Source organism: Thamnophis elegans, chromosome 10 (assembly GCF_009769535.1).
Source record: "Thamnophis elegans isolate rThaEle1 chromosome 10, rThaEle1.pri, whole genome shotgun sequence".
In the NCBI taxonomy this organism is placed as follows: Eukaryota; Metazoa; Chordata; class Lepidosauria; order Squamata; family Colubridae; genus Thamnophis; species Thamnophis elegans.
The window spans coordinates 66,419,472-66,446,777 of NC_045550.1; the positions used below are offsets into that span (position 1 = coordinate 66,419,472).

General features: G+C 38.7%; 1 protein-coding gene across 1 annotated transcript; it reads left to right on the forward strand.

Annotated features, from left to right (window-relative positions):
• Window positions 1–977: 977 nt before the first annotated feature.
• LOC116514273 (cytochrome P450 2J2-like) lies at window positions 978–27,306 on the forward strand. Its single transcript, XM_032225788.1, has 9 exons — window positions 978–1,151; window positions 11,097–11,259; window positions 11,803–11,952; window positions 13,896–14,056; window positions 14,873–15,049; window positions 16,092–16,233; window positions 21,367–21,554; window positions 26,784–26,925; window positions 27,113–27,306. Exons 1-9 carry the CDS (start codon window positions 978–980, stop codon window positions 27,304–27,306), a joined length of 1,491 nt encoding a protein of 496 aa, XP_032081679.1.

The following is a 27,306-nucleotide window of genomic DNA, read 5'->3' on the forward strand; positions in this document are numbered from 1 at the left end:
TAGTGGTGCAATCCGGTCAAGGGACTCTGATGCTGCTGAGTGCCAGGCAGCAACCAGAGTCTCCACCGGACTGTGGGCGAGAGTGTCAGGAATAACCCCAAGCTCCGTCTGGAACCTCAAGGGGTCCATAAGTCGCCTGGGGCAGAACCACCTGGTCGGTTCCTCCTCCCTACAGTGGGGGTTTGGTCTCCGGAAGTCAAGCCTCAGTAGGCAGTGGTCTGACCACGACAGGGGTATGATCTCATTACCCCTCAGACCAAGATGACAAGTCCACTGCTCCGAGAGGAATACGAGGTCAAGCATGTGACCCGCTGAGTGGGTTGGGCCCCGAATTACCTGGGTCAAGCCCATGGCTGTCATGGAGGCCATGAACTCCTGCGCCCCATCAGAGTGTTCACGTGCATGTGCATGTGTGGCCAGCGCAAAGAACAGGATGGCATTGGAAGCAGCTTTTTCAGCAACTTCTGATAGTTTTCAGCTGCCTGCAGCCTTTTTTCCTTCAAGGCATCTGATCCCCCTTTTCCCCAGGACCTCAAACCATATGATCCTGTCCATCATTAAAACCATATTTCCAAGCAATCACCATGTTTCCAGTGTCTTTCTCCCCATTTGGAACTGAACCCAGAAGGACATTTCTTCCAACACATATAAACAATATTACTGATAATTGATCACCTACAAGGTCAGGGTTGGATTAGAGTGACTTTTGCTATTAAACATCTCATCAAAGGTTCCTCTGACTCTTTAACAATTAATTTTATCTCAAACATCTATAGAGAATCACATTCCTAGGCTTCTTGACTGAGGTGTCAGAAGGTGGCTTAATAAGTAGATATATATATATAAAGGCTGATAATAGCAAACAACAAAGAGAAGGAGGAACAATATCACAAAAGAAAACCAAGTAACCGACAGAGAAGAAATCCACAAAGGTGATATAGGAGGCATTCAAAGTTAGAGAGTGAGAAGGCAATATAATGTTGCAACAACTATTATTTTGGACCATTATGATTCCATACAGGATTCTTTGCTTTTTGAAAAAGTTCTTCCCGTGCAAAGGCAAACGCTATCCGCCAGGACCTTTTCGGCTTCCTTTCATAGGAGGCCTCTGGCGGCTTGGGATTCATTTGTCAGAGAAGACTTTCAGCAAGGTACGTTTTTCTAAATTCTTGCTCCATCAAGAAGCAGAGGAGGAGGAGGTGCAAAGCTTTAGAAATAAATAATTATTTTTATAGATTCCATGTAGATGCTACCTTTCTGTGGTACAATACTAAAGGTACCAATGGTTCAGTAAGGAAAATCATATGAGAAAGAAAAAAAAACATTTCAAAAAGGCTGTCTGAAGGGTAAGATTGAATGTTAAAAAAACATCAAGGTGAAGGGAATGTATGATTGCTTAATTAGAGAAAAGATAGACCAGTCTTCACTGGGCAAGTTCCTAGCAAAATTAGAGAGCTATCTGTCTGGTATATCTGGATTCTCCATTGTGCAGAGGACTAGATTCATCAGTGATCTGGCAACAATTTTTGAAAGAGTGGATTTCACAGGCTCGGCTTTCCCTCATATCTTAAAAAATAAAACTATTCAGAAAGGGAATCATATTCCTCTCAATAAGAGGAGTTTGCGAGTGGAACCAAGGGTGATGCTGACCTTTCTAGTGGATGGACTTGAAGCAGCAGACAGACAGACAGCTATGGGACATTTTGAAATTCTTATTGGACTAAGCAGTGAATGAGACTTGATGGCCTCAGACTCAGTGCCAGGTTCCAACTTCACATGGCTGAGTCTGCATAATGTGCTATATGTTATCCCTCCATCAAATAAGTAATTGAATGGGCAAGACTTCTCATGAAAATGACTATGTTTTTCTTTTTTCCCTTTTTATTTTACTGTTATAAGTCTTTATAACAAGATGATGTGAAGAATGGAATGGAATGGAATGGAATGGAATGGAATAGAATAGAATAGAATAGAATAGAATAGAATAGAATAGAATAGAATAGAATAGAATAGAATAGAATAGAATAGAATAGAATAGAATAGAATAGATGCCAGTTTGGTGAAGTGTTTAAGGCATCAAACTAGAACACTGGGGACTGTGTGGCAAGAAGTTAGTTCTAGTTCTGCCTTGGGCACAAAGACAGCTGGATGACCTCGGGGTCAATCACTTACTCTCAGCCCTAGGAAGGAGGGAATGGCAAACCACTTCTGAAAGACTTGCCAAGAAAACTACAAGGACTTGTCCAGACTAGTTCCAAAAATCTGACATAAAAGAAAAGAAAGAAAGAAAGAAAGAAAGAAAGAAAGAAGGAAGGAAGGAAGGAAGGAAGGAAGGAAGGAAGGAAAGAAATCCATACATTGTATTGTTTTATTTCAATTTTTATATATGAGTATATATGCAAATAAATAGACATACTATATACAAATTTCCATTGTGTTCTAACTACATAGGAGAAAAACCAGATTTTTATTTTTTTTAAAAACAGCACAGCATATTATGGTGCACATAGAAATTTACTTAGATAGGCGTTAGCAGAAACAACAAAAATAGAAACCGGATGCAAAATGGAAGCAAAAATTGAAAGAAAGTTAAATAACAACAATGGAAGAAATAATGAAATGTGGCCATGTTATGCCTGTTGAAATTAGGGGGTGTCTTAGGGCAGGGTGCTTCTCACTTCATTCAGGGACAGTTAAGATTTAAAAGGAAAATATATTCATTTGATTCTACATAGTTTTATTTAGGTTATATCATATTGATTGGGATTATTTTACTTTATATACACAGTAATATTTAACAAAACTCATGTCTGAATATAGCTTTATTCTCGATTCATTTATCATTTCAATAATGACAACTTGCTAAGTCGTAAGCTGCCACCCTCATTTTATCTTTGTCTAAAATTTATGTTAACCAGGCATGGTGTCAATAGTAGGTATTCTATTAATTTATACTTCATAATTTGAAAAAAATGAAATATAGTATTTTTTTTAAAAAAAGATGATGGTGATGATCTGATTTTGTGAATTGAAGCTTTTTTATAAGAGATAAAAAAGAATTATTTACAGTAAGAGAAAACAAAATATATTTGCTAGTAATCTTTACTATAATATCAATTTGTAGTGAAGGACTTTGTTACTTTGTATGGTTATCTACAACGGTTAAAATCCTAAGAAGTGTATTCACTCAACTTTCTTTATATTGTTGTTATAGTTTTGATTTAGTATGTTTTGCAAATCCAGCTGTTTGTAAGAAAATGAAATAATTCAGTAATAAATGTTTGGGATCAATGCAGTCAAAGTGTAACTATACCAGAGATGAGAAAGCAGTAGTCACTGCACATTTAATGAGAAAAATGTTCCTCCACCACCTCTCTCTCCAATAAGCTAGCCATACCCTTACTGGGAATCGAACCTGGGCTGTATTACATATCAGGCAGTTATATTAGCCACTAAGCCACAGGCTCTCCTCCTTTATCAGCTAAGCCAGGGAAATAGGTATGTATTGTGTCACAACCCTTGGTATGCCCAAATATGGGAGGGAGCATACTGCTTCCCTTTTCTGTCTATCAACTCACTCTGAGAGCCATCCAGGCAGAAAGCCTTTTTTTTTAACAAGGCAACATAAAAAAAATGGCTTTCTGTCTGGATGGCTCCCAGAGTTAGTTGATAGACAGAAAAGGGAAGCAGTATGCTCCTTCCCATATTTGGGCATACCAGGGGTTGTGACACAATACACACACACACACACACACACACACACACACACACAGACAGACAGACAGACATATATATTTGAGTTGCACAAAATAAAAGCGGGATGTAAATTAATCAAACAAATGAATGCATTGACTCAGAATTCTATTTGACCACAATGCAAGGTATTCCTATATTCCAAGTTTTAAGGGATCTGGAAATAGTGCTAGAAATGCCATTTTGTGGGTGGTGCCTCATATTATGTTCTCTAAAGAGCTTATTAAAAGGATTGATATCTTTGTAATATCATCCGTGGCTTGACTTCTAGGCCAATCAGATTTTAGGGCAGGTTTTAAAGGCTGGGTTTTAAAGAGAGGTTTAAAAGTAATTGATCATTAGGTTTTATATCCTGTGACTTCAACAACAAAGATATACACATATACACAACTCATTAAATTGTATGCATTGCCACTATTATTATGATAATAACCATTCTTATATCACATGTATTCCACATGCTGCTGGTATCCTTGTTTACAATTCTTCCTTTTCCTCAACAATTGGTACACTATCTCAGAAAACTATTCCGTGTATGTAGTGAAACAAGTTATAATTTATGAAAATTATGCTACAGTGGTTGGGGAAGATATTTACAGTTTTTGACTTCTAATAGACACCAAAGCTTTATGCAGCAGCAGGGTCTGTTATGAAGTAAAATTGTGCAATTAACGGTAATACCTTTTTAAAAAACTGTCAACTTGATATTTTAGTGCACGGACCTCAACTCTTATAGAGAATGGGCAAAAGTGGAATCTGAACTTCATGAGCTACATATTAAATCAGTTTGCTTAACCAGTTTACAAAATATGATATACTCCCGTATCTTACCATTCTAGATAATTAACAAATAAGTACAATGACGAGAACCAGCTAAATAATTTCTCAATATCCATCTAAAGAAACCATCTTAAAATCTCAGTTTGAAAGTAAAAAATAATTAAGCAAATTGATAAAAAGCTAAAACATGACACACCCACATCTAATTGGACTCTGAGCCCTGGGGAATGGGATTATTTCCAATGGCTTCCAGATCAGCAAGGATGGTGGAGGCTGCCTCCAGTTCCCACTTCATGGGCTGTGGGCACACAGAATAACTCCTCTCAGGTGAAGAGCACATACAGAAACACACACACACACACACTCATGAGGGCTTTCAGGTTTATAGATTTTTATTCAAGATGCAGCAACCTCGTTTCTTGGGATTGTTTTGTTGTTTTTGTTTGCTATTGCATTAACCTAGCAAAGCAAAACAGGTTTTGCTCCAGGCATTGCTTTCATCAAGTCATCTGAACTAATTATGTTTGATGCAAGTTAAAGTAGAAAGGAGCATTAACAAGCTTTCCAAATTCTGTTTATCATGCCCTAACTGGTTTATAAATGTTGGAATTTTTAGGCACAGGCATATATTATGTATTATGATCATCACTATCTTAGGTTTTTATTGCTGTATGATTTTTTTGGGTTTAATCTTCTGTGCGCTACCTAGGTCATGGTTATGTGATTGGTATACTTAAACAAATAAGTAAGTCAAAACTGCTGTTTCTTGACGTGGAAAGCTTTGAAAAGATGCCACAAATCATATTGACTAAAGTTCTTATCATCATCCACCTGGATTATTGCAACGTGTTCTATATAAGGCCTCTTGTTGCTCAAGGCAGGCTTTAGTTATTTTATGTGTTGCACAAATCCAGAACGGGGTTAATTTACTATCAGCTTCAATGTATTAAGACTCCTGGGTGTACTGGAATGTAGGGTAATTATGTAAGCAAACAGTCAGGTTATAACTTTTTTTTTAGCCCACAACAATGTAATGACAAACATCCAAACTGTTGCCAGAAAACCTCAGGGATGTAATCATCAAGAACCAAGCTTGATTTGAGGGAGTCCTTTTTTGAACCTCTCAGTCCTCTGAATCCTAAAAATATCAAATTAATCCAATTTTTCCTTGTGGGACTTAATTTCTGCTCTCCTGAGCACCCTCATTGCCATATTCACACAGTTCTCCTCCTATATCTGATTTAACATGATGCCCTAAACCTTGCAATGACCTCTGAGAGTCATCATTGTGTCTCCATAACAATGTGCTGAAATACTAGAGCTAAACCTATTCTATTGCATTTTCAATTATTTATGTTAAGTCATGCATGGGCTGATGAATTTCATGTCTTCACTCTCTCTATCCTGACCAGCTGACCAATGCCATTAAAAAAGAAATTACAGGAGCTTTGAAAGCCAGAGTTTTGAGCATTTTTGCAACTCCCAAAAGATGGGGGGGGGTGTAATGAAGAGATCAGGGGCCAATCTGAAGTGGTGCTCCTACAGAAACTGGAAGTATAAATTGGAGCTACAACATTGCCAGCATGGAGTGCATCATGTTAGGCCACCACCTTCATATAAGTCAGCACAGCATACCCTCTATTATTTGCATATAGCATCTTGAGTTGGCATATTAGGGCAAACATAAGAACGTGACACCTTAAGTTGTCTTAGGCTATCTCAGCTGAAGGAAGACATCAAGAAACACAAAGATACAGGCAGAACTATGATTAGTAAATGGGTAATGGGCTTTTTTACCCCAGAATAAGAAGGCAATGTGGATTTGCCCTTAATTCCTGGTCTTATTACTATCCCCACTGTCTTTCTCTGAACCTCAGATCTGCTTGTTTAATTTTTTCTCCCACCCACCCACCCACCACCACATCTTACTGGCAAGCCTATCCAACCTAGTCGTTTCCCAAGGGTTCAGAAATAAGTTGAAAAGATCATTCACCTATATTGTTCAGAAATTCTGAAAATGATAATCCCATCCCATTTAGAAGGAAGCAGTGGGAAATGATGATATATGATAAACATAGCTTTGCTCACTTTCACAGTGTAAATTACAGAGGTCCTGAACTACTAACAAGGCTCATATATTAAGACCTTATTTACTTTAGTTGTTTATTGAATAATTATACAAACAGCAGTCTTTGCATAATGGCTGTTCCAAATACAATACATTGCATTATGATTTAATGTATTGTGTGAATTCAAATTCTCACTTAGGCTGCCACTATGTGGAAACCACCCATAAGAAACTCAGTGGGACTTAATTTTCCTTGAGTCATGTGTACTACCTCTTCCCAATAAGTGGCAGAATGCCTGTTCTCGTCTGACTCAGGAAATTATATTGACCCAAGTTAATACTTGGCTTGGAGGCATCCTAGGAATATCAAGGTGTAACAGAGAATGGGAAGTTTCAAAAGTTTCCTGGAAAAGACAAAGGAAAGCAAGTTCCACATTGTGGCCAAGAAAATGACCAAGTCCAAGTCTACATTTGCTTCAGACAAAGCATATCTCCTTTTTGATTGATGAAAGGGCAACCAGCATATTCATCTTCTGACATCAATTTGATTTTGTGGGCTTTTGAGCATATGTGCTAAAAATAATCCTTCCACAAAAATAAGCCCTCCCCGAAAATATTGCAACACAGCAGCAGCCATGAGGTGACCACGCTCACCACCTCCTGCACCTCAAAAATAATAAGACCTCCTCGAAAATAAGGCCAAGCACTTATGTCGGGGGTCAAAAGAAAATAAGATCCTATCTTATTTTTGGGGAAACACAGTAAGAAGAAAGAAGAAGACCTCTAGGAAGAGAACATTAACACAATTGAGCGAGTCCAGAGGTATTTCACGAGAAGAGTCCTCCACTCCTCTGCTCGCAACAGAATACCTTATGCTACCAGGCTTGAAATTTTGGACTTGGACAACCTAGAACTACGCCACCTTGAGTCTAACCTAAGCATAGTACACAAAATTATCTGCTACAACATCCTGCCTGTCAATGACTACTTCAGTTTCAACCACAACAATACACAAGCACAAAATAGATACAAATTCAAGGTAAACCGCTCTAAACTCAATTGCAGAAAATATGACTTCAGCAACAGAGAGGTCAATGCCTGTAATGCACTACCTGACTCTGTTATTACATTCTCAAACCCCATAACTTTAACCTTAAACCATCTACTGTTGACCTCACCCCATTCCTAAGAGGTCAGTAGGGACATGTATTAGTGCACCAGCATGCCTAACACCCCTGTCCTACTGTCCCCATTTATTTGTATCCATTGCCTGTGTTCTTATTCATGTTTATTCTTATTCCTGTTATCTTGTGCATGAGTGGCAACTAAATAAATAAATGAAGAATAAATAAAGAATAAATAAATAAGAGGGAATGAATGATTAATATATGTCTCCACTTCCACTAACACAGTTCCTTCCCTGTGAATTGCAGCAAACCATCTCAGAATTGATTTCTAGGTCAGCCTCCAGATTCTGGCTTACATCAGATGGACTGAAATGGGTGTCACTATGTCATCCAAGGGACAAGAAATTCTCAAGCTCTTGGGCAAGAACTTTTTGCAGCTATCCTGTGTTTTTTTCATCAATGCTGCACTCACATTTCTCTTGTCATCCACTGTTAAATTATTCCACTCTATCATTTCATTCCTCCAGTAAAGGATGGAGATTTATTTACTTTTTTCATGGCAGGTGATTTGCACACTTTGTAAGCCAAAACTCCATTCTTTGGTCCCGAAGAATGGTTGGGTTCAAATAATATCCAGATTCTCCATTTATTGGATTTACATGTACTCTGAATGATAAAAACAAACACCTAGATTTGATTTGCACAATGTGACAAGCCAGTAAAAAAAAAAAACCCAAATAAACAATTACCCAAAGATAACAACTCAGAGTGTTGTGCAAATGAATCTTATACGCCTTTATTTTAGCTAGTTAAACACAGTTTGTATATGTGACTCAGCTCATCATTGTCTTTATCACACCCAAGAACTAGTTTAAAATTGCATTGCAATTATGTGTTTTAGAAACAGCATTTTAAATGGCTGTGTTAAATAATTGTGCTTTCTCTAAAATGGCACTGCAATCTTCACTTCAGGTTATAAATAGTCAGATAGTTTTTTGCAGGGAACTACAGCTTGAAACCAAACCAATTGACCAAAGTGGTGTTTGTTGTTGTTGTTTTTTTTGGTACATAAGAGAATTATGATAGGAAAGATAGGATTATGCAACAAAGTGTTCCCCAACCTATCAAGAAGTGGCGGGGGTGCGGTGGGGTGGGGGAGGAGATGATTTCACATATGTGCATGACACTTATGCAAATGGTTCCCAAAAGACTGCAGATTGGTACTGGTTTGTGGAGAACCCCTGATGCAACGTGTAAAGAAGTGATTCCCATCTGTTTTTTGCCTTTGTTGAGCTATTTCTTGGCATCCTTATTTATTTATTTATTTATTTATTTATTTATTTATTTATTTATTTATTTATGTATGTATGTATGTATGTATGTATGTATGTATGTATGTATTTATTTATTTTACCAAGCATGTACAAGATAACAGGGATAGATATATATATACATACATACATACATACATACATACATACATACATATCCTAAAAATACGAGTTTCAGGTGTAATAAAAGAAGAAAAAGACATTGTGATCTCAGGAACTTTAAAATATATTGCTCACTTAGCTTTTGTTAGCCACTGCTAACATCCTCAAAGTGTAAAAACCATTAAAGAGATATCTGCCTTTATACACTATTAATCAATTTGGTCCTTTGGACATGCAGACCTGCCCTACGAAGACATAGCCAGCGTAGGTCGAATGCATATATTCTATGCTGGTTCTAATTTTCTGAAAAGCTTCCAAAAAGTCAAATATAGAGAATATAGGTAGTTGTGTGAGATTTATTGTTTGTTTGCAGACATTTCATTACCCAACTAACACTTTATTGGTAGGTGGATGTGAGAAAGAGAGAAAGAGACAGGGAGGGAGAAAGAGAGACTAGATCTGAACTTTCTACAAAAAAAAAAAGATCTCAGAAAACTTTTGTTTAGAAGGGCAATCTTATTATCCAGCACAATGAATGGTGCATTTCTAGACTTCTGCTTAATATTATATTCATAGCCTTCTCATTTTTTTAATTTTATTGATACATGCAGAGAACTTTTCAGCCAAAAAGTGTCACTCAAGGCATCTGAGAACAACTACAGTAAAATTGAACAACATATATATATATATATATATATATATATATATATATATATGTATGTATGTATGTATGTATGTATGTATGTATGTATGTATGTATGTATGTATGTATATACACAAATATTAATAGAGCTACACACAATACTTTATTGACCAAAGTTTTGCCTGAATCACTTGTTCTGACATTGGTGGGACAATAACAGAGAAGAACACAGCAAATCTATTTAAGCAAAGAATTAAAAAGACTGAGAGACATTACAAAGAAAAAAAATCTGTGTCCCCCAAATGTGTCTCCAGGAGTGTTGTGGTGAAGAAAAGGGTCTATATAAAGATATTTCTAATGTTTGTGATTGTCTTTTCATAGTCAAGCTGAAAATTTATTTTTAACACTCAGTGTTGATTTTCCAAATGTATACCAGGCAGTCTTCATCCAAGAGAGTTCTTTGTTCAAAAAAGAGCTGTTTATGGCTGCATGTTGTCTCAAAGAATGGGACATCTATGCAGGTTATATCCAAAAGTCCTCAATATCACACAATAACACACATGCAGTTTTGCATGAAATATTCATACCAGCACGGTGATAACAAAGTAACTGAGATATCAAAACCATATACTGTACTAGAGGGATATTTTATTGTTATGGCTTTTCAAGACCTTATCCTTGAAGTTCTTCTTACATTCTGTGTCTAGTGAAGTAGCTCATGCCAAGGTTCTGTTTCTTCTCAGCTGCAAATAATTTCCACAAAATCATCACTAGAGTTGGATGAGAAGGTCTCCAAATCTCTTCCAATTCATTGATTGTATTGTGTGCAGCTAAGCACAATACAGTAATAGACAGTTTAGGACCCTTTGTGCTTGAAACAATGGTCTGTGCATCATATAGCTGGTGTATCCAACTTCTCCAACCAATCAGAATGCTTCCCTCCTGAATTTAACTTCCTCTCTTAAAACAGCATTAAGTTTATCAGCACAATAGAAACCACCACCTCTCAAGAGATTTTTAGTTTTTCCATCCTCTTCTATAAAGTTTGAAATTCAATCAGTATTCAGTAGTCCCTCATAATGTGTGTTTCTAAATTCTTAAGTTGTAGTCTCTCTAGCTTGTTTCAAAATCCAGCACCAATTGTTGGGAGTCACACTTGGCCATGAACTGAAGTTTCCCAAGCTTTGATGTAAGAGAAGGAAAGGAAGAAGAATAGTCACAAGGCAAGAAGCTGGAGTGGGAGGTTTCTTTTAAGTTGAAACTTAAACATTTCTCTTTTTTCCAAACTGCAGCTCGCAAAGCAATATGGAAATATTTATTCTCTGTGGGTAGGAAATCAACATGCTGTAATCCTCTCAGGATACAAAGCTGTGAAAGAAGGATTGATTGACAATTCACAAGCCTTTGTTGATCGTCCACCCACACCTTTTCTTTCAGCTGTTACCAAAAACAGAGGTAAGCCATGGTCAAAGATGTAGAATATTACTGAGTTCTCCCTTGTTATATAGGTAAAGGTAAAGGTTCCCCTTGCACATATGTGCTAGTCGTTCCCGACTCTAGGGGATGGTACTCATCTTCGTTTCAAAGCCGAAGACCCTGCGCTGTCCGAAGACGTCTCCATGGTTATGTGGCCAGCATGACTAAATGCCAAAGGCGCATAGAATGCTGTTACCTTCCCACCAAAGGTGGTTCCTATTTTTTCTTCTTGCATTTTTACATGCTTTCGAACTGCTAGGTTAGCAGAAGCTGGGACAAGTAACAGGAGCTCACTCCGTTATGCAGTGCTAGGGATTTGAACCACTGAATTGCTGACCTTTCTGATCGATAAGCTCAGCATGTTAGCCACCTAGCTGAAATGTCCTTGTTATATAGTACCACTCAAAACCAATATGGCCAACAAACAGGGTTTGATTTAGAGTATAAGTTTGATTTCAACCCCAATACCTTCCTATTAGTTTTAGTGAGCAATGATTTCTGATTGTTCTTTGATGGCTTCAGGTGTTGCCTTCTCAAACAGTCATGTCTGGATGCAGCAAAGACGTTTTGGTGTTGTTACCATGAGGAAGCTGGGACTAGGGAAAAAGGGTTTGGAAACTCAAATCCAAGAGGAAGCCTGGCAGCTGGTGGAATTCTTTACAAGTACAAAGAGTAAGTGATCATTTCAGATGATTGTGGTTTGAATCGTGTCTGCAAAAATCTTCCAATGTTCTATCACTGTTCACTTATGCCTATGCTCAGCACTTTCTATTGTGTCACTGAGCCTTCCAACTTTCCTGTTTTATAGACTGATATTTTTGAGGAAAGAAATAGTTGCCATCAGTGGAAGTTCTTCTGAGATTTAATGCAATATTTTGACAACTAATAAAGCCATGAAATCTTGTAAAAATTTGTGAAATTATTGGCTTCAAAAGATATAAGGAGGCTAATCAAAGGACTAGGGGAGGAGGGAGGGAGGTGGAGGAGAGAAACATATGACATAAGATTTTAAAGAAATTGCCGTATACTGTGATATTTATTTAACCCTGCAAGATTTTTGAAACTCTTGGTTGCAAGAACCTGTAAAACGTAATAGTAACTGTCAAAGGTTTCCCCTCTGAAAGAAAAGGAAAAAGCATACAATGAACGTTGTGTTTCATGCAACATGCTTAAACATAAATTATTCAGTCAAACTTATAAGTGTTATGCTAATCTCTCCATAATATTTAAATTTATTTGTGTATTTGTTGTTAGTTGTGAAGTTATGTCCAATACATTGTGACCCCATGGACAACGTTCCTCCAGGCCTTCCTGTCCTCTGCCATCCTCTAGAGTCCATTTAAGCTCATGCTGACTGCTTCGGTGACTCCATCCAGCCACCTCATTCTCTGTCGTCCCCTTCTTCTTTTGCCCTCCATCGTTCCCAGCATGAGGCTCTTCTCCAGGGAGTCCTTCCTTCTCCTTAGGTGGCCAAAGCATTTGAGTTTCCTCTTCAGGATCTGGCCTTCTAAAGAGCGGTCAGGGTTGATCTCCCCTAGGACTGACCAGTTGGATCACCTTGCAGTCCAAGGCACTCGCAGGCATTCTCCAACACCAAAGTTCAAAGGCCTCCATTCTTTGCACTCAGCCTTCCTTATGGTCCAACATTCACAGCCATACATCGCAACTGGGAAAACCGTAGCCTTGACTATGCGCACTTTTGTTGGCAGGGTGATATCTCTGCTTTTTAGTATGCTGTCTAGATTTGCCATAGCTTTCCTCCCCAGGAGCAACTGTCTTTTACTTTCTTGACAGCAGTCCCCATCTGTGGTGATCTTGGAGCCCAGGAAAATAAAATCTGTCACTACCTCCATTTTTTCCACATCTATTTGCTATGAATTGAGAGGGCCAGATGCCATGTTCTTAGTTTTCTTAATGTTGAGTTTCAAGCCTTTTGCATTCTCCCCCTTCACCTGCATCAAGAGGCATTTTAGTTCCTCTTCACTTTCTGTCATTAGAGTGTATACAAACATAGAAAGTGTGTTAGATGATTCCAACATTTTAAAACTAACAGTTTTGTGATGTAACAGTTAATTGTGTGGTCCAGAGCACGTTTTCTTATTTCAAATGTCCTTTTGTCCAGAAAAAATATGGTTGTTCATCTAGCACTATTTTATAGATGCTTCAAATATATTATTTTTAAGATTCTCTCATGACCAAATGCATACAGTTCACAAGCAGCTTACCATCAATGTGACCCCAAAATAAATAAATCTCATTCTGTTTTTAAGATATATCACTCCCTCTTCAAGCACATAATAGATAAACCAAAACAGAAGAGGTATTCCTGAATAATCCCCCCCAAAAAGTTATTGGCAGCCAAGGAATTTCTGATGGAGATATTATTCGAAGTTATTTTTCCAAATTTGCTAGTTATGCCACAATGTATTAAAGTTGCATTCTCAACAGTTAGGCTATATACTAATTATTGCCTATTATACAGCCAGGTTATATAATAGACAGTAAAAAATCATTCCAAGTCCTTTTGTTTATTTCAAGCAAGCTCAATCAGAGCATCCCATTTTTGGTATTTACAGGATTAATATGAAAATTAATAGAGATTCTTTCATTTTCAGGTCAGCCATTTGATCCAGCAGTACCCATCACAAATTCAATCTGCAACATTATCTGTGCTGCAGCTTTTGGATATAGGTTTTCTGCTGATGACAAAGACTTCTCAGAGTTGATAGAAGCAGTCAGGGTTACCTTAAAATTTGGAGGCACCGTATGTCATGGTGTGAGTATTAATATTTTGCCAATGTTCTGACTTTTCTCTACCCAGCTTAATCAGTGAATTCAAAACTTACCATATTAACAGAAATTCACATTTTAAAAATCATATTTTCTCATTCATTTTGAATTTTGATGCAATATAAATGATGAATATTATCAATTTGGTTAATCTTTAAGCTAAAAGTTGGGTGTTTTGGAGTAAAGGAGAAAATAAGAAAGAATGTATCATCATGAGGATTGTTGACAGAAGAAACTATTGGCAATGTTTTCTCCAGGGAGATGCCATCAAGATGTGTTGGGGTCATAAGCTGAAATTTTGAGTTGTGTAATTTCAGCATACATGGAGAGGCAGGTGTAGAAATTCTGTGTATGTAGACACATATATATTTACATTACTGATTACAGTGAGAATCTATTGTTAAGAAAGACAATAGATTTCTCTTGTGGATTGACTGGATCTACCAAAAAGCAAAATTTCATGTAGTTAGAGTCATGGAAATACGGGTGAATTGCTAATCCAGCAGGTGAAATTCAGCAGGTTCTGACAGGTTCTGGAGAACCGGTACTGGAAATTTTGAGTAGTTCGGAGAACCGGCAAATACCACCTCTGACTGGCCCCAGAGTGGGGTGGGAATGGAGATTTTTCAGTATCCTTCCCCTGCCACAGCCACCAAACCATGCCCACAGAACCAGTAGTAAAAAAAATTGAATTTCACCACTATGCTAATCCTTAGAAGTTGGCTCACTATCCATTTGAAACAGCTCCCCGAGTTGCAACTAACAATAACAACAAACTAGATTTGCTTTGTCTTTCCTGCAGCTCTATGAAGTTTTCCCACATATCATGAAATACCTACCAGGTCCTCACCAAACTGTCAAATCTGCATGTAAGAGAATTATTTCATTTGCGAGGAAGCAGGTTAAACACCATAAGGAGAATCAGAATCTGCATGAGCCACAGGATTTTATTGATTTCTATTTGTTTCAAATGGAAAAAGTAAGTATTCACATTATATGGGAATATTGATTGATGGGGAAATCATTGCCCCAGTGCCACAGTGCAAAAAAAACAGAATAATGCTGATAATTGATCAGAGCAATGTTTATTGCTATTCACCTATTTACAAGAATCTCATCAGAATAATTGCATTTGCTACAGAACCATCAGATAAGCACTTCAGGGTTTGGAGAGGAGTGTCAGTTTTCCATCACTTCCTCCCATTCAGGGATTTCAGGCTACCCAGTTTCTTAACTCCTCTCCCCACTTCAGCTGCAGATTCTACAAATCACCCTTCCTATGTATGACTGAGGGTGTCATTTGTAGATTCATCTACATGTTTCCATATTTCCCACTGCCTTGTTTACAATTAACCCTTTCACCAAGTTCCTTCTCCAAGGCCCTGAAATCTTGTTAGCAGTTATGCAATAGGAAGACTTGTCCATTCTGGCTTGCTAACTGGTTAAACAACATGAAGCAAGCAAAAGGAGAACTAATGTCAGAATATTCATGAACTGGAAGAGGACATAGCAACAGGTCAGCCATTGGGGACTGGCTGGAATAGGACATGGTAACAAGGTCAGCCAATGTATAGGCATGGCAACTGGGTCAGCAAATGGGAACTATTTGGTGACTAAGAGTCATGCCAGATGGCTCAAAGCTTGGGCTTGGCTTATCTATGTAGCTCTGAGTCTGTGCAAGAGAACTAATCTAGTCTGTTCTCTGAATTGGAACTGGAAACCAATCTCTCCTCTCTATCACATTGGAAGAATCTGCTGTTGGTATTGTACATTTATTCATGTATATAAAGAAGTTAATGAATCCGGCTGAATCAGTTGTGTGCTTTCTGGATATAATTTCTGCAACAAACCCTGACAACGAATATGCATATTTGATATCCAAAAGAAAACTAGAGTATCATCATTCACAGGCACTAGATTTAAGAGATTCAATCTTAATCATTTTACAGAAGTAAAATTTGGAAAGTATGAGCAATAAAATAAACATGTTTTTAAATGCCGTTTCACCATGTTAAACACAGAGCAAGGATCATCCCAGTTCTACCTATAATGAAGACAATTTGATTCATTACATTTTTGACCTCTTTATTGCTGGGACAGACACAACTTCAGCTTCTCTTAAATGGGCATTGCTGGTAATGGCAAATCATCTGGATGTCCAAGGTGAGATAAACTACTGCATTGCTAACAGTAAAATGAGGCTATTGTTATAGATTAGAATACTTCAATATTGTCATACTAAGTTGCTTTCTAATACAGGTACTTCTCAGCTTATAACCACAAAAGGGATCGAAATCTCAGTCATCATGCAAAGCAGTATTAAGCAAGATGCTCATATGACTGTATTGTTCAATGGCCACATTGATCCTGGCACTATCAGTTGTGGTTGTTATCTCCTGGTTCATTAAGGGGATGAAGTGAAAGTGCCATCTGCCAAACAATTTCGGCTTCAACCTTGCGGCCTGCTGAAGCATCTCCCCTCTGTCCATGGTGGGTAGCTGAAATACTTCAGCAGGCTGCAGAAACATTTGAGCAGGCCTGGCAGGCAGCCCTTTCATTCATTTTTTTAAAAAAATTATCTGCACTTTTAAATTTTTTAATATTTTTCTTAGTTTGTATCATTTTTTTATTTTTGTAAGTGTAAACCTTAATTAAAATTATGATTTAAAAAGAAAGAAAACCCTTAGGCACACAAGGCACTATTGTTGAAACAAAATGGATAATTGAGGGGGGGGGGCAGAGTGTGCTTAGAAAAATCAGAATCCCAGAATATTTCATTGTACATATGCACAACCTACAGTATTACAGGTCAGGAAAACATAGCATGGACAGAAGATAATGCTCTCCAGACTGTGAATCAATGAATGAATACAAGTCTATACAATCTTTATTTCAGCCTATATGCAGTATATATATTTTTTAAGGGAACTCAGGTTGGAAGATGTGGGACGGTTTTAAAATTGGAGGAAGAAATATCAATAACCTGAAGTATGCTGATCACACATCAGTATTACTGCTTTTGAACTTTGGTGTTGGAGAAGACTCTCGAATATACATGGACAGCCATGAAACAAACAAATAGCTGATTGAACAAATCAAACCAGCATTCTTATTCAAGGCCCAAATGACCAGGGTTTAATTGTTATACACAATATGCAAAGATCTACGTAGCTCTTTGGAGATGGTCTAATGCTGAGAAAGGTGGAAGGAAAGAGAAGAGGAAGACTAGTAGTAAGATGGATGGATTCAGTTACAGTGGTGTTGGATTTACCATTGGAAGACCTAATGGGACAGATCATCATGAATAAAATCTGTGCATATGATCATTAGCAGTCACTATCAGCTTGATGGCACATAAATAAGGTGACCAGACGTCCCGCTTTTTGCGGGACAGTCACGATTTTTAATAATTTGTCCCGTGTCCCGCAGCGTGCTCAAAAAGTCCCGATTTTCCAAAAGAAAGAAAATCAATTTTAAAAAGGGCGCCATTAAAAAAAAAGTTTTTATTTCTCTGAAGTGTCGTTCCCGATGTACCCTTTAGAGGGCAGTGGTTTCCCTTCCTCCCCTCCTGCGTGTGTGCGCGCCGATGCGTGGCATTTTTCTGCAGGGAGAGCGGTGGATTTCCGGCGGCAGCAGCGCAGCGAGGAGGAGGCTCAGTCCTGGGCCAAGCAGCTCAGCTGTCAGAAGTTTTTTTTTTTTTTTTGCCTGCTTCTGTCGGGCACTGCTCTCCCTGCAGCCATGCCGTGCAAGCCGCTGTTAGCAACTTGGTCTGGGTGAGCCGAGGGGAGGCAGGCGGGGATCCGGTTGGGAGAGGCTGGTGATGGGGGTGGCTTTTGAAAGGGTTGGGGGGCGTTGGGGGAAGGCAATCGGGGGAAGGCTGCTTTGCAACCACCAGCGAAGTCCCATCCCTCCCCCCCGCTCTTGCCTTTCCTTCTGCTTGCTTCATCCCAGCAGAGGCTGAGCCCGCCTTTTATTTGGAGCTCCTGCATCCCCCCCAAAACGAATCACCCCATTTCAAGCAACGAGGGGCACCAAGCAGGGCAGGGTTGCAAACACCCCCTCCCCCCAAGGCTGTAGACGAAAGCTGCTCTCCAGCGTCCCGTCCCTGCCCTGCCTTCCCAGAGCCATCTCTGTGGAGGTCCTTTTTGGCTTTAACGCGAAGCCTTGAGGGGGGAACAGGGCGTGCCCAGACACCTGTCTCAGACTCTGCCCCTGAATCAGGAATGCTGGAGAAGTGGGTGCGGATCGCTGTCTTTTTAAATCAACTTTTTGGAAGGAGGATGGGTGGACGGATGGGGCGAGTACTAAAGGCATCCCGGCTGAAATCACTTTTTAAATAAACATTTTTTAAAAATCCCACTTTTAAGGAGGTGAGCAGATCTAATGCTCCTTCTGACTCCCCACAACAGAGAAAGGGAGCGGGGGGAGAAAGTTAGGGAAGGAAGGAAAGAAGGAAGGAAAGGAAAGAAAGAGGGAAGGAAAGGAGGAAGGAAAGGAGGAAGGAAGGAAGGAAGGAAGGAAGGAAGGAAGGAAGGAAGGAAAGGAGGAAGGAAGGAAAGAAGGGAAAAAAGAGTGACTGGCCTCATTTCATCCAAGCAGGTTTTCAGGCCTAAAATGGGACTAGAAACTCCTGATTTCTTGTCTGGTACCTGAACCACTACTAGGCAAACTGGCTCTCTTATCCATATTTGATCTACTGTGACCAAATATCTTCCAAATCATGCCAGGAAAGCAGCTCAGCACAGCTGCATTGAGCAACAGGAATAATTTTTATGGCTGTGTAGTTTCTCCTTTTGCAAAACTAGCAGATTAAACAGCAAACTCGCCACAAGATTGCAAGTAACTTCTAAAACTTCTCCTCAAATAGCAGTTATCTGAAACTACCCAGTGAGCAGAGTTGGGTGTTGATATTATTGTATCTCTGTATAAAGCCATTAATTTGTTATAGAAGATCATAGACAAATAGCTGTCCTTTGGGGTCATTACAGGTGTCTGGAATAGAAGAACATGGGTGTTTTCTGATATGGAAGCATTTTGTATAAAATAGAGTGCAACATTGGCTAATAAACAATAGCTCCAAACTTAGTTTTAAATTCATACATTTAAATTCATTGCTATTTTCATATACTATGTGAACAAGACAGTTTTTATATTCCAACACTTCAGGATACAGTGTTAAGCTTATTGCATTGGGAGATTTTGTACAACATTTGCTTAAAATATTTAAGAAAAAAATGGTTGGATATTTTCTTGTTTAGAATGCAAGGCAAGCACACTTCAATTTTAAGGGACTGGGATTATTTCCATATACTGTACAGCTAGACCTCGATTTACAATTGACCCTAAAATTTCCATTGCGAAGCAAGACGGTTCCTCATTTCATGACCTTTCTTTCCAAAGTTGTTAAGTGAGTCACTGCAATTGTTAAGTGAACCATGCAGTCATTAAGCAAGTTTGGCTTTTCCCGGTCACTTTGCTTGTTGGAAACCAGCTGGGAAAGTGACAAATGGTGATCGCATAATCCTGGATACTGCAACTATCATGAACACATGCCAAGTGCCAAGCAAATTTTGACCATGTGGTCATGAGGATGGTGCAGGAGAAAAACAGTCTCAAGTCAGAAGAGCAACAAAGATGATTAGGGGACTGGAGGCCAAAACATATGAGGAACTGTTTCTGGAACTAGGTATGTCTAGTTTAATGAAAAGAAGTACTAGGAGAGACATGATAGCAGTGTTCCTATATCTCAGGGGTTGCCACAAAGAAGAGGTAGTCAAACTATTCTCCAAGGCATGTGAGGGTAGAACAAGAAGCAATGGGTGGAAACTAATCAAGGAGAGAAGTTGTGAACATTCCAACACTGGAAGTTTTTAAAAAGATGTTAGATAACCATTTGTCTGAAATGGTGTAGGGTTTCCTTCCTAAGGAGGGGGTTGGACTAGAAGATCTCCAAGGTGCCTTCCAACTCTTTTATTCTATTCTAACATATACTGTTTTAAAGAAGCACAGAGGGAACAATCCTCCAGGCTTTAGTGACTATCACTAAGTGTTGTAGCTTATGATTCTTGATGAATGTATTCTTTTTTTTTTTATGTACACTGAGAGCATATTCACCAAAGACAAATTCCTTGTGTGTTTAGGAGTTTAGCTTCTCTCTCTTGAAAATGTAAGCTAGCATAAGGCATTCTAATGCAAACTAGCCTTAGCTTTCAAACAGTTCATTTAGTGACCAAAGTTACAATGGCATTGAAAAAAGTGACTGTGACCATTTTTCACACTTAGCGACTATTTTTCACACTTAGCGACCGTTGCAGCATCCTCATGGTCACGTGATCCAAATTTTGTTGTTTGGCAACATATTCGTGTTTATGATGTTTTCAGTGTCCTGGGGTCATGTAATCGCCTTTTGTGACCTTTTGACAAAAAATAATTTTTTTAATCAAGCGCCCCCGTCAATGGTGTCCCTCTTTACCAATCTGAAAATCTGGTCACCTTACGCATAAACAATCAATCAATTCATTTCTTTTTGGTAGGTTGATTTCATCTGTTGTTATTTTGCCTACAATTTTTTGTATTTAATTTCTTGAGAGAGAAAGCCATATACATTGTTTACATAAATGCGTACATAAATAAATAGTAAACATTCTGCTAACATCACAAAATTAATTTACTTACTCCAGAGTTTTTGCCTTTACCTATAACTAGCAATTGCTTATTTCATTTTTCCTGTCAAATCCTATCTTAATTGTGTTATTATTATTTTCACATTGATGTATCTGATACAAACTTACATTTTCAACATTCTTGCAATATTTGTGATTTCCTTTTCATCAAAGGAAAGAACACTAAAAAATAGCATTTATTTGTATTTGTTTCACTGCAATTTTCATGCAAATTATAAACATTTTGCTAATATCACAAAATTATTTTACTTGCTGCAGGTTGTTTACCTTTATCTGTAACTAGCTTATTTCATTTTTCCTGTCAAATCCTGCTATCTTAACTTTGTTATAGTTATTTTCACATTGACGTACCTGATACAAACTTACCGGTACATTTCCATTCTTGCAACATTTGTGATTTCCTTTCCATCAAAGGAAAGAACACGAAAAAGTAGCATTTATTTTTATTTCTTTCATTGCACTTTTCATACAAATTATTTATAATTTGTGTTTTTCACACAGCAATCATATGATTTTCTTTCAGTTGGAAACATTTCCAAGATTTGTCTCATTTATTTTCCAAGCCAAATTGCAAGGCATTCAATAAAGCTACCTTTCTTACTCCTTTCCTCAGATAAAGTCTACAAAGAAATAAAAGAAGTTTTGGGTTCATCTCACTCAATCTGTTATCAAGACCGAAAGAAAGTGCCCTACACCAATGCTGTGATTCACGAGATCGTCCGAAGCAAATATATCTTATTATTTGGCTTACCAAGACAATGTGTGAAGGATGTCTGTCTGGGTAATTTTCTCATTCCCAAGGTAAAGAATTTTTACCTTACTGAAATACTGGAGGGGCTGCATCTTCATGTAGGAATTTTTTTCTCATTTCATGAGAAGGACCATAGGCTCCCTGGCAAATTTATAAAAAGAAAAAAAAATCTGTTTTGAAATAAAACGCTTGGATACTTTCAACCATCTATTAGTATGACAGCTAACCTGAGTTATATAGTTAACAATAGCCAATCAAATACATTTACTTGTGTAATAAAGAAGGGACCATCAGGATCAAATCAACCCACCCCTCTGAGGTATTTTGGTTCTGAGATAACTTGCATCTGAGGATGAAGAATTGCTGGTAAATAGCCCCCTTATCTGCTGCCCCCTTTTTGTTATAAACCAGTTTTTTCCCCTTCCCCACTAACCCTCTGGAGACATTGTCAACCTGTCCTGGTTCATTCAGGGGATGAAGTGAAAGTGCCATCTGCCAAACAATTTCAGCTTCAACCTTGCAGCCTGCTGAAGCATCTCCCCTCTGTCCATGGTGGGTAGCTGAAATACTTCAGCAGGCTGCTCCTTATCAGCTGAAGCCAGGGAAGAAGGTATATATTTAGTGTCGCAACCCCTGGTAAGCCCCAATTATGGGAGGAAGCTAACTGCTTCCATCATCTGTCAATCGGCTCGTCACAAGAGTCCATCACGACAGAAACCCAATATTTTTACTGTTGCCTTTGTTATATTTGTGTTTTATTTGTGCTGATAAATAAATAAAAGGAGACTAGTATAGTCTAAATAAAACACAAATATAACAAAGGCAACAGTAAAAATATTGGGTTTCTGTCGTGATGGACTCTTGTGACGAGCCGATTGACAGATGATGGAAGCAGTTAGCTTCCTCCCATAATTGGGGCTTACCAGGGGTTGTGACACTAAATATATACCTTCTTCCCTGGCTTCAGCTGATAAGGAGGAGACCTGTGGCATAATGGCTAAGACGTTTGCCTAAGATGCAATTCAGCACAGGATCGAATCCCAGTAAGGGTATGGCTAGCTGATGAGAGCTAAATAGCTTGAAATAGATCTATACTAGTCTCCCTTTATTTATTTATCAGCACAAATAAAACACAAATATAACAAAGGCAACAGTAAAAATATTGGGTTTCTGTCGTGATGGACTCTTGTGACGAGCCAATTGACAGATGATGGAAGCAGTTAGCTTTCTCCCATAATTGGGGCTTACCAGGGGTTGTGACACTATATATATATATATATATATATATATATATATATATATATATATATATATATATATATATATATATATATATATATATATATATATATTTTAAGGGAATATTGTCAACCTGTCCTGGAGCTAAATAAATAAAGAAGAAAAACATGAACGTTTAAATGTGCTTGGGATAAACCCCTGCCCATCATCACCCCCAAAACTTTAACATATCCCCAAAACTTTAACCTTAAACTGTCTACCATGGACCTCACCCCATTCCTAAGAGGTCTGTAAGGGGGCATGCATAAACTCACAGCGTGCCTACCATCCCTGTCCTACTGTTCCTATCTATTTGTACTCATTTCTTATGTATATACATATATCTGCTTATATTTATATGTTTATATGTTATATTCATACTCATACTTGCTTTCTCATACGTGCGTGACAAACCAAAATAAAATAAATCTGACAAAAATAACAAATAAAAATAATTAACATAAAAAGAATAAATAATAAAATAAAATCACTATTTAAAAAAACAATAATTAAAATAGTAAACAAACAAAAAAACAAAAAAACCTCAAAGGGCCACTAGATCTTTTTCTGCCACCCGTTTTCCTCTATTTCTGTGAAACTAAAGAGACATTTTGAAGAGTCAGTTGCTCAAAATGGCCCAGGCACTGGAAGGCTGCCAGTGAATTCCAGGATTTAAACAAAAATCAACTTTATTAAAGGCAGCCCAAGGAAATATGTTTCCACACGCAACACACAGTTTAAGTGCCAAATAAAAAAATAATATCCCAAAGCAATTCTAGCCAAATAATTTTCAACCTTGCCTGAGTTAACAGAATTACTGTCAGCTCCCTCACAAAGACAACCAGAATTCTTCCCGCCAAAACCTGACAGAATCGCTCCCCTTCTTTTTCTATTGGCCCTCAGCAGTCAGGTGATTCCTTCTGGGCTCATGGGGGGGGGGGCATTTTTGGCTGAAAGAACCATCTGTTCCCCACTACAAATTTGGCACATCCCCCCCCCCCCCAAAAAAAAACCCCTAAGGGATTCTGGACAATAAACAAACCTCTATTTGTTATATATTTCCCTAGAAACTTTATTACCAAGTCTCAAAACTCTATTACTGGTTCCAATGTAATATATACCATAACAAATGTGGTCTGTTATGCACAGGTACAGAATAGGTGGTACCTTGCTCAACAGTAGTAACTGTGAGAGGGATCTTGGAGTCCTAGTGGACAACCATTAAAATAGGAGACAGCCGTGGGCAGCAGCTGCCAAAAAAGCCAACACAGCTCTAGGTTGCATCAACAGAGGTTTAGAATCAAGATCACGTGAAGTGTTAATACAACTTTATAAGGCCTTGGTATTCAGTTTTGGTCACCACGATGTAGAAAAGATGTGGAGACTCTGGAAAGAGTGCAGAGAAGAGCAACAAAGTAGATTAGGGGACTGGAGGCTAAAACATATGAAGAACGGTTGCAGGAACTGGGGATGTCTAGTTTGATGAAAAGAAGGACTAGGGGAGACATGATAGCAATAGCAGTAGACTTATATACCGCTTCATAGGCCTTTCAGGCCTCTCTAAGCGGTTTACAGAGAGTCAGCATATTGCCCCCAACAATCTGGGTCCTCATTTTACCCACCTCGGAAGGATGGAAGGCTGAGTCAACCCTGAGCCGGTGAGATTTGAACCGCTGACCTGCTGATCTAGCAGTAGCCTGCAGTGCTGCATTTAACCACTGCGCCACCTTGGCTCAGTCTTCCAATATCTCAGGGGTTGCCACAAAGAAGCGGGAGTCAAACTATTCTCCAAGGCACCTGAGGGTAGAACAAGAAGCAATGGGTGGAAACTAATCAAGGAGAGAAGCAACTTAGAACTGAGGAGAAATTTCCTGACAGTTAGAACAAATAATCAGTGGAACTCCTTGCCTCCAGAGGTTGTGAATGCCCCAACACTGGAAGTCTTTAAGAAGATGTTGGATAGCCATTTGTCTGAAATGGTATAAGGTTTCCTGCCTAGGCAGGGGGTTGGACTGGAAGACCTCCAAGGTCCCTTCCAACTCTGCTATTGTATTGTGTTGCATTTAATATGTGGCAATAGCACTTACACTTATTGTCTGCAACAATCTGTTTCCTCATTTTACCAACCTCAGAAGGTTGGAAAGCTGAGTGAACCTTGAACCGGTTAGGATCGAAGTGCCAAACTGCTGGCAGTAAACAGATGTAGCCTGCAGTATTGCATTCTAACCACGACGCCACCACAGTGCATATAGTCAGAAAACATACTATATTATAAAACTTATTATCCAAAATATGGTTTCAGAGGTTTGAGAATTGCTGAGATGACCTGAAATGTTAGCAGTAGATATTAGTGACTTTTGTTTACTCTCATACCTGTGTAACTTGACTGTCAATAAATTGTCTAGGACGATGAGTACAATGAGTTGGTAGCTTTCCCCCCATCTGCCCCACACAGTCTGGTCCCTCTTTCCCATAGTTCATGGCAGACTGACAGCTAACAAATGCAAAACTCAAGCGTATGATGGCAGCTCTGATAGGTTTTGAAACTTGGCAACTATAACTCGAAAGTGTTTTTTTCCAAAGGTAACTGGACTGTTTTTTTTTTCCTTAGAGGAAGAAAAAGCAAAACATTTTGTCTCTCATCCACGAAACTATATCAGTTGTGATGGTGGGGGGGACGGGATGGATGATAGATACTGACAGTTGTGTGGAGGGCGGGGAAGGAAAGGTGTCAGATTCAGGTTAACGTCATGGTTCCAAATAACATCCAAAAGTAAATCAGAGTCCAAGGCAAAGCATTGCTCAAAGTTCCAATTTACTGTTGGCACATCTGGGAAAACCCGAATCTGGAGGCTTCCCAATTTTCCACCTAGTTGAAAGTTCAAGATCTTGCCCCCCATACCCACAAGTCCATCACATGGTCCAATTATCCACTGCCCTGTTGGCAGCTTCCACCCATCCAGTTCCAGTCAGATGTAGAGGTGCAAAGACAAAGGATGACCTTGGGTTTCTAGAAAGAATTTTGTTATGGCTACATACCATCTAACTCCGTACAATCCTCCCTCCCATTTTCCCACGATAGAAAATGTATGGTGGAATAATAGAAAGTGTGGCAGGCCAAAGATCCAAAAGAAAAGATGGCAGTCATCTGGTCCATTAGCCCTCTCTGCAAAAGCTCCTCAGGTCCCTTGGGGGTATATTTCAAAACACCTTCTTTATTTATTTATATATGCAAACTGCATATCTAGTATTCTTGTTCTCACAGTTGTGAGTAGTTAACAATATGTTAAAATGCAAAAAAAAAAAGAATAATGAATAAAAACAACAAAAATTAAAGAGAACTATAACTTTAATGGCAATAGACCAATTGTGGCACCAAAGCTATTACAAATTTACAGTTGTTACTCAAACTTCACAAGTCAGACTTATTTAATATTTCCACCCCAATGCCACAGGACTTTAAGATCTTTTTAAGGGAAAATGGCATCGGGAGCATCTGAATCCTGGACATAAAGCTATTACAAGCCCCCCCCCCCCCCCAACAGTGGAGGCATGTATATAGTTGAACTAGCAGACATAACTTGTGCTGTGTGTCCAAAAATCTTGAATTGCACCCAGATGCGTATAGGTAGCCAGAACAACTCATGGAGGAATGTTATAACATGGGCATGTTATGATGCACTCTCAAACTATCTGTGCCACTGCATTCTGGAACAGCTGCCACTTAGAAATGTTCAGGTGCACACAGGATGTGTGAGCCCACACAGGATGTATTGCAAAATCCAAATAGGGTGTGACAAAGGGAAGCATGAATGGCCATCAGCAAGGTTTTCTCATCTAGGAATGTGTGCGATTGGCCACAGGTACCACCTGTTCTCCAGGTAGGAACTGTGAGTTGACAACTTTCAAGTTGTCTACCATCTCATCAGGAGGAAAGTTATCTGATTCAGAATGAAAAATGGGGGGGAAATCACCAATCATTTTCTTTCTTTTTTTAATAGGGAGCCATTCTCACCCCAGACCTGCGTTCTGTTCTCTTCGATCCCGAACATTGGGAGACCCCTGAGGAGTTCAACCCCAATCATTTTTTGGACAAGGAAGGAAATTTTGTGCCCAATGATGCATTTCTTCCTTTTGGAGCAGGTAATATTTAGTTAGAGCTGGGACTGGGTTTAAAAAGGAAAGAAAAAAATAGCATTTTCCCCTTGTTAATAAATAGAAGGAACAAATTATTACTGATTTCCACCTTTCCTGTATTTTCTATTCAGGAGCTCATGTTTGTAGCGAAGATTGGGTTACTAACGGTTTCCTACTTTTATTTTCTCTACAGGAGCTCGGGTCTGTCTGGGGGAACTCCTTGCAAAGATTGAGACTTTCATTATGTTCACCAGTCTGCTGAGGGAATTTAGGTTCCAGCCACCAGAAGGCGAGAAAAAACTCAGTCAAAAAACCATCATAGGATTGACTGTGCATTGCCTGCCTTACAAGATTTGTGCTCTTCCACGTATCAATTCATCACAATAG

Excerpts from the sequence above, each read along its gene's own strand:
- LOC116514273 (XM_032225788.1), top strand. The coding sequence starts at position 978 with ATGTTGCAACAACTATTATTTTGGACCATTATGATTCCATACAGGATT. Across the intron at positions 11,260-11,802 it reads AGCTGTTACCAAAAACAGAG|GTGTTGCCTTCTCAAACAGT; the intron begins GTAAGCCATGGT and ends TGATGGCTTCAG. Across the intron at positions 16,234-21,366 it reads AAATCATCTGGATGTCCAAG|ATAAAGTCTACAAAGAAATA; the intron begins GTGAGATAAACT and ends TCCTTTCCTCAG.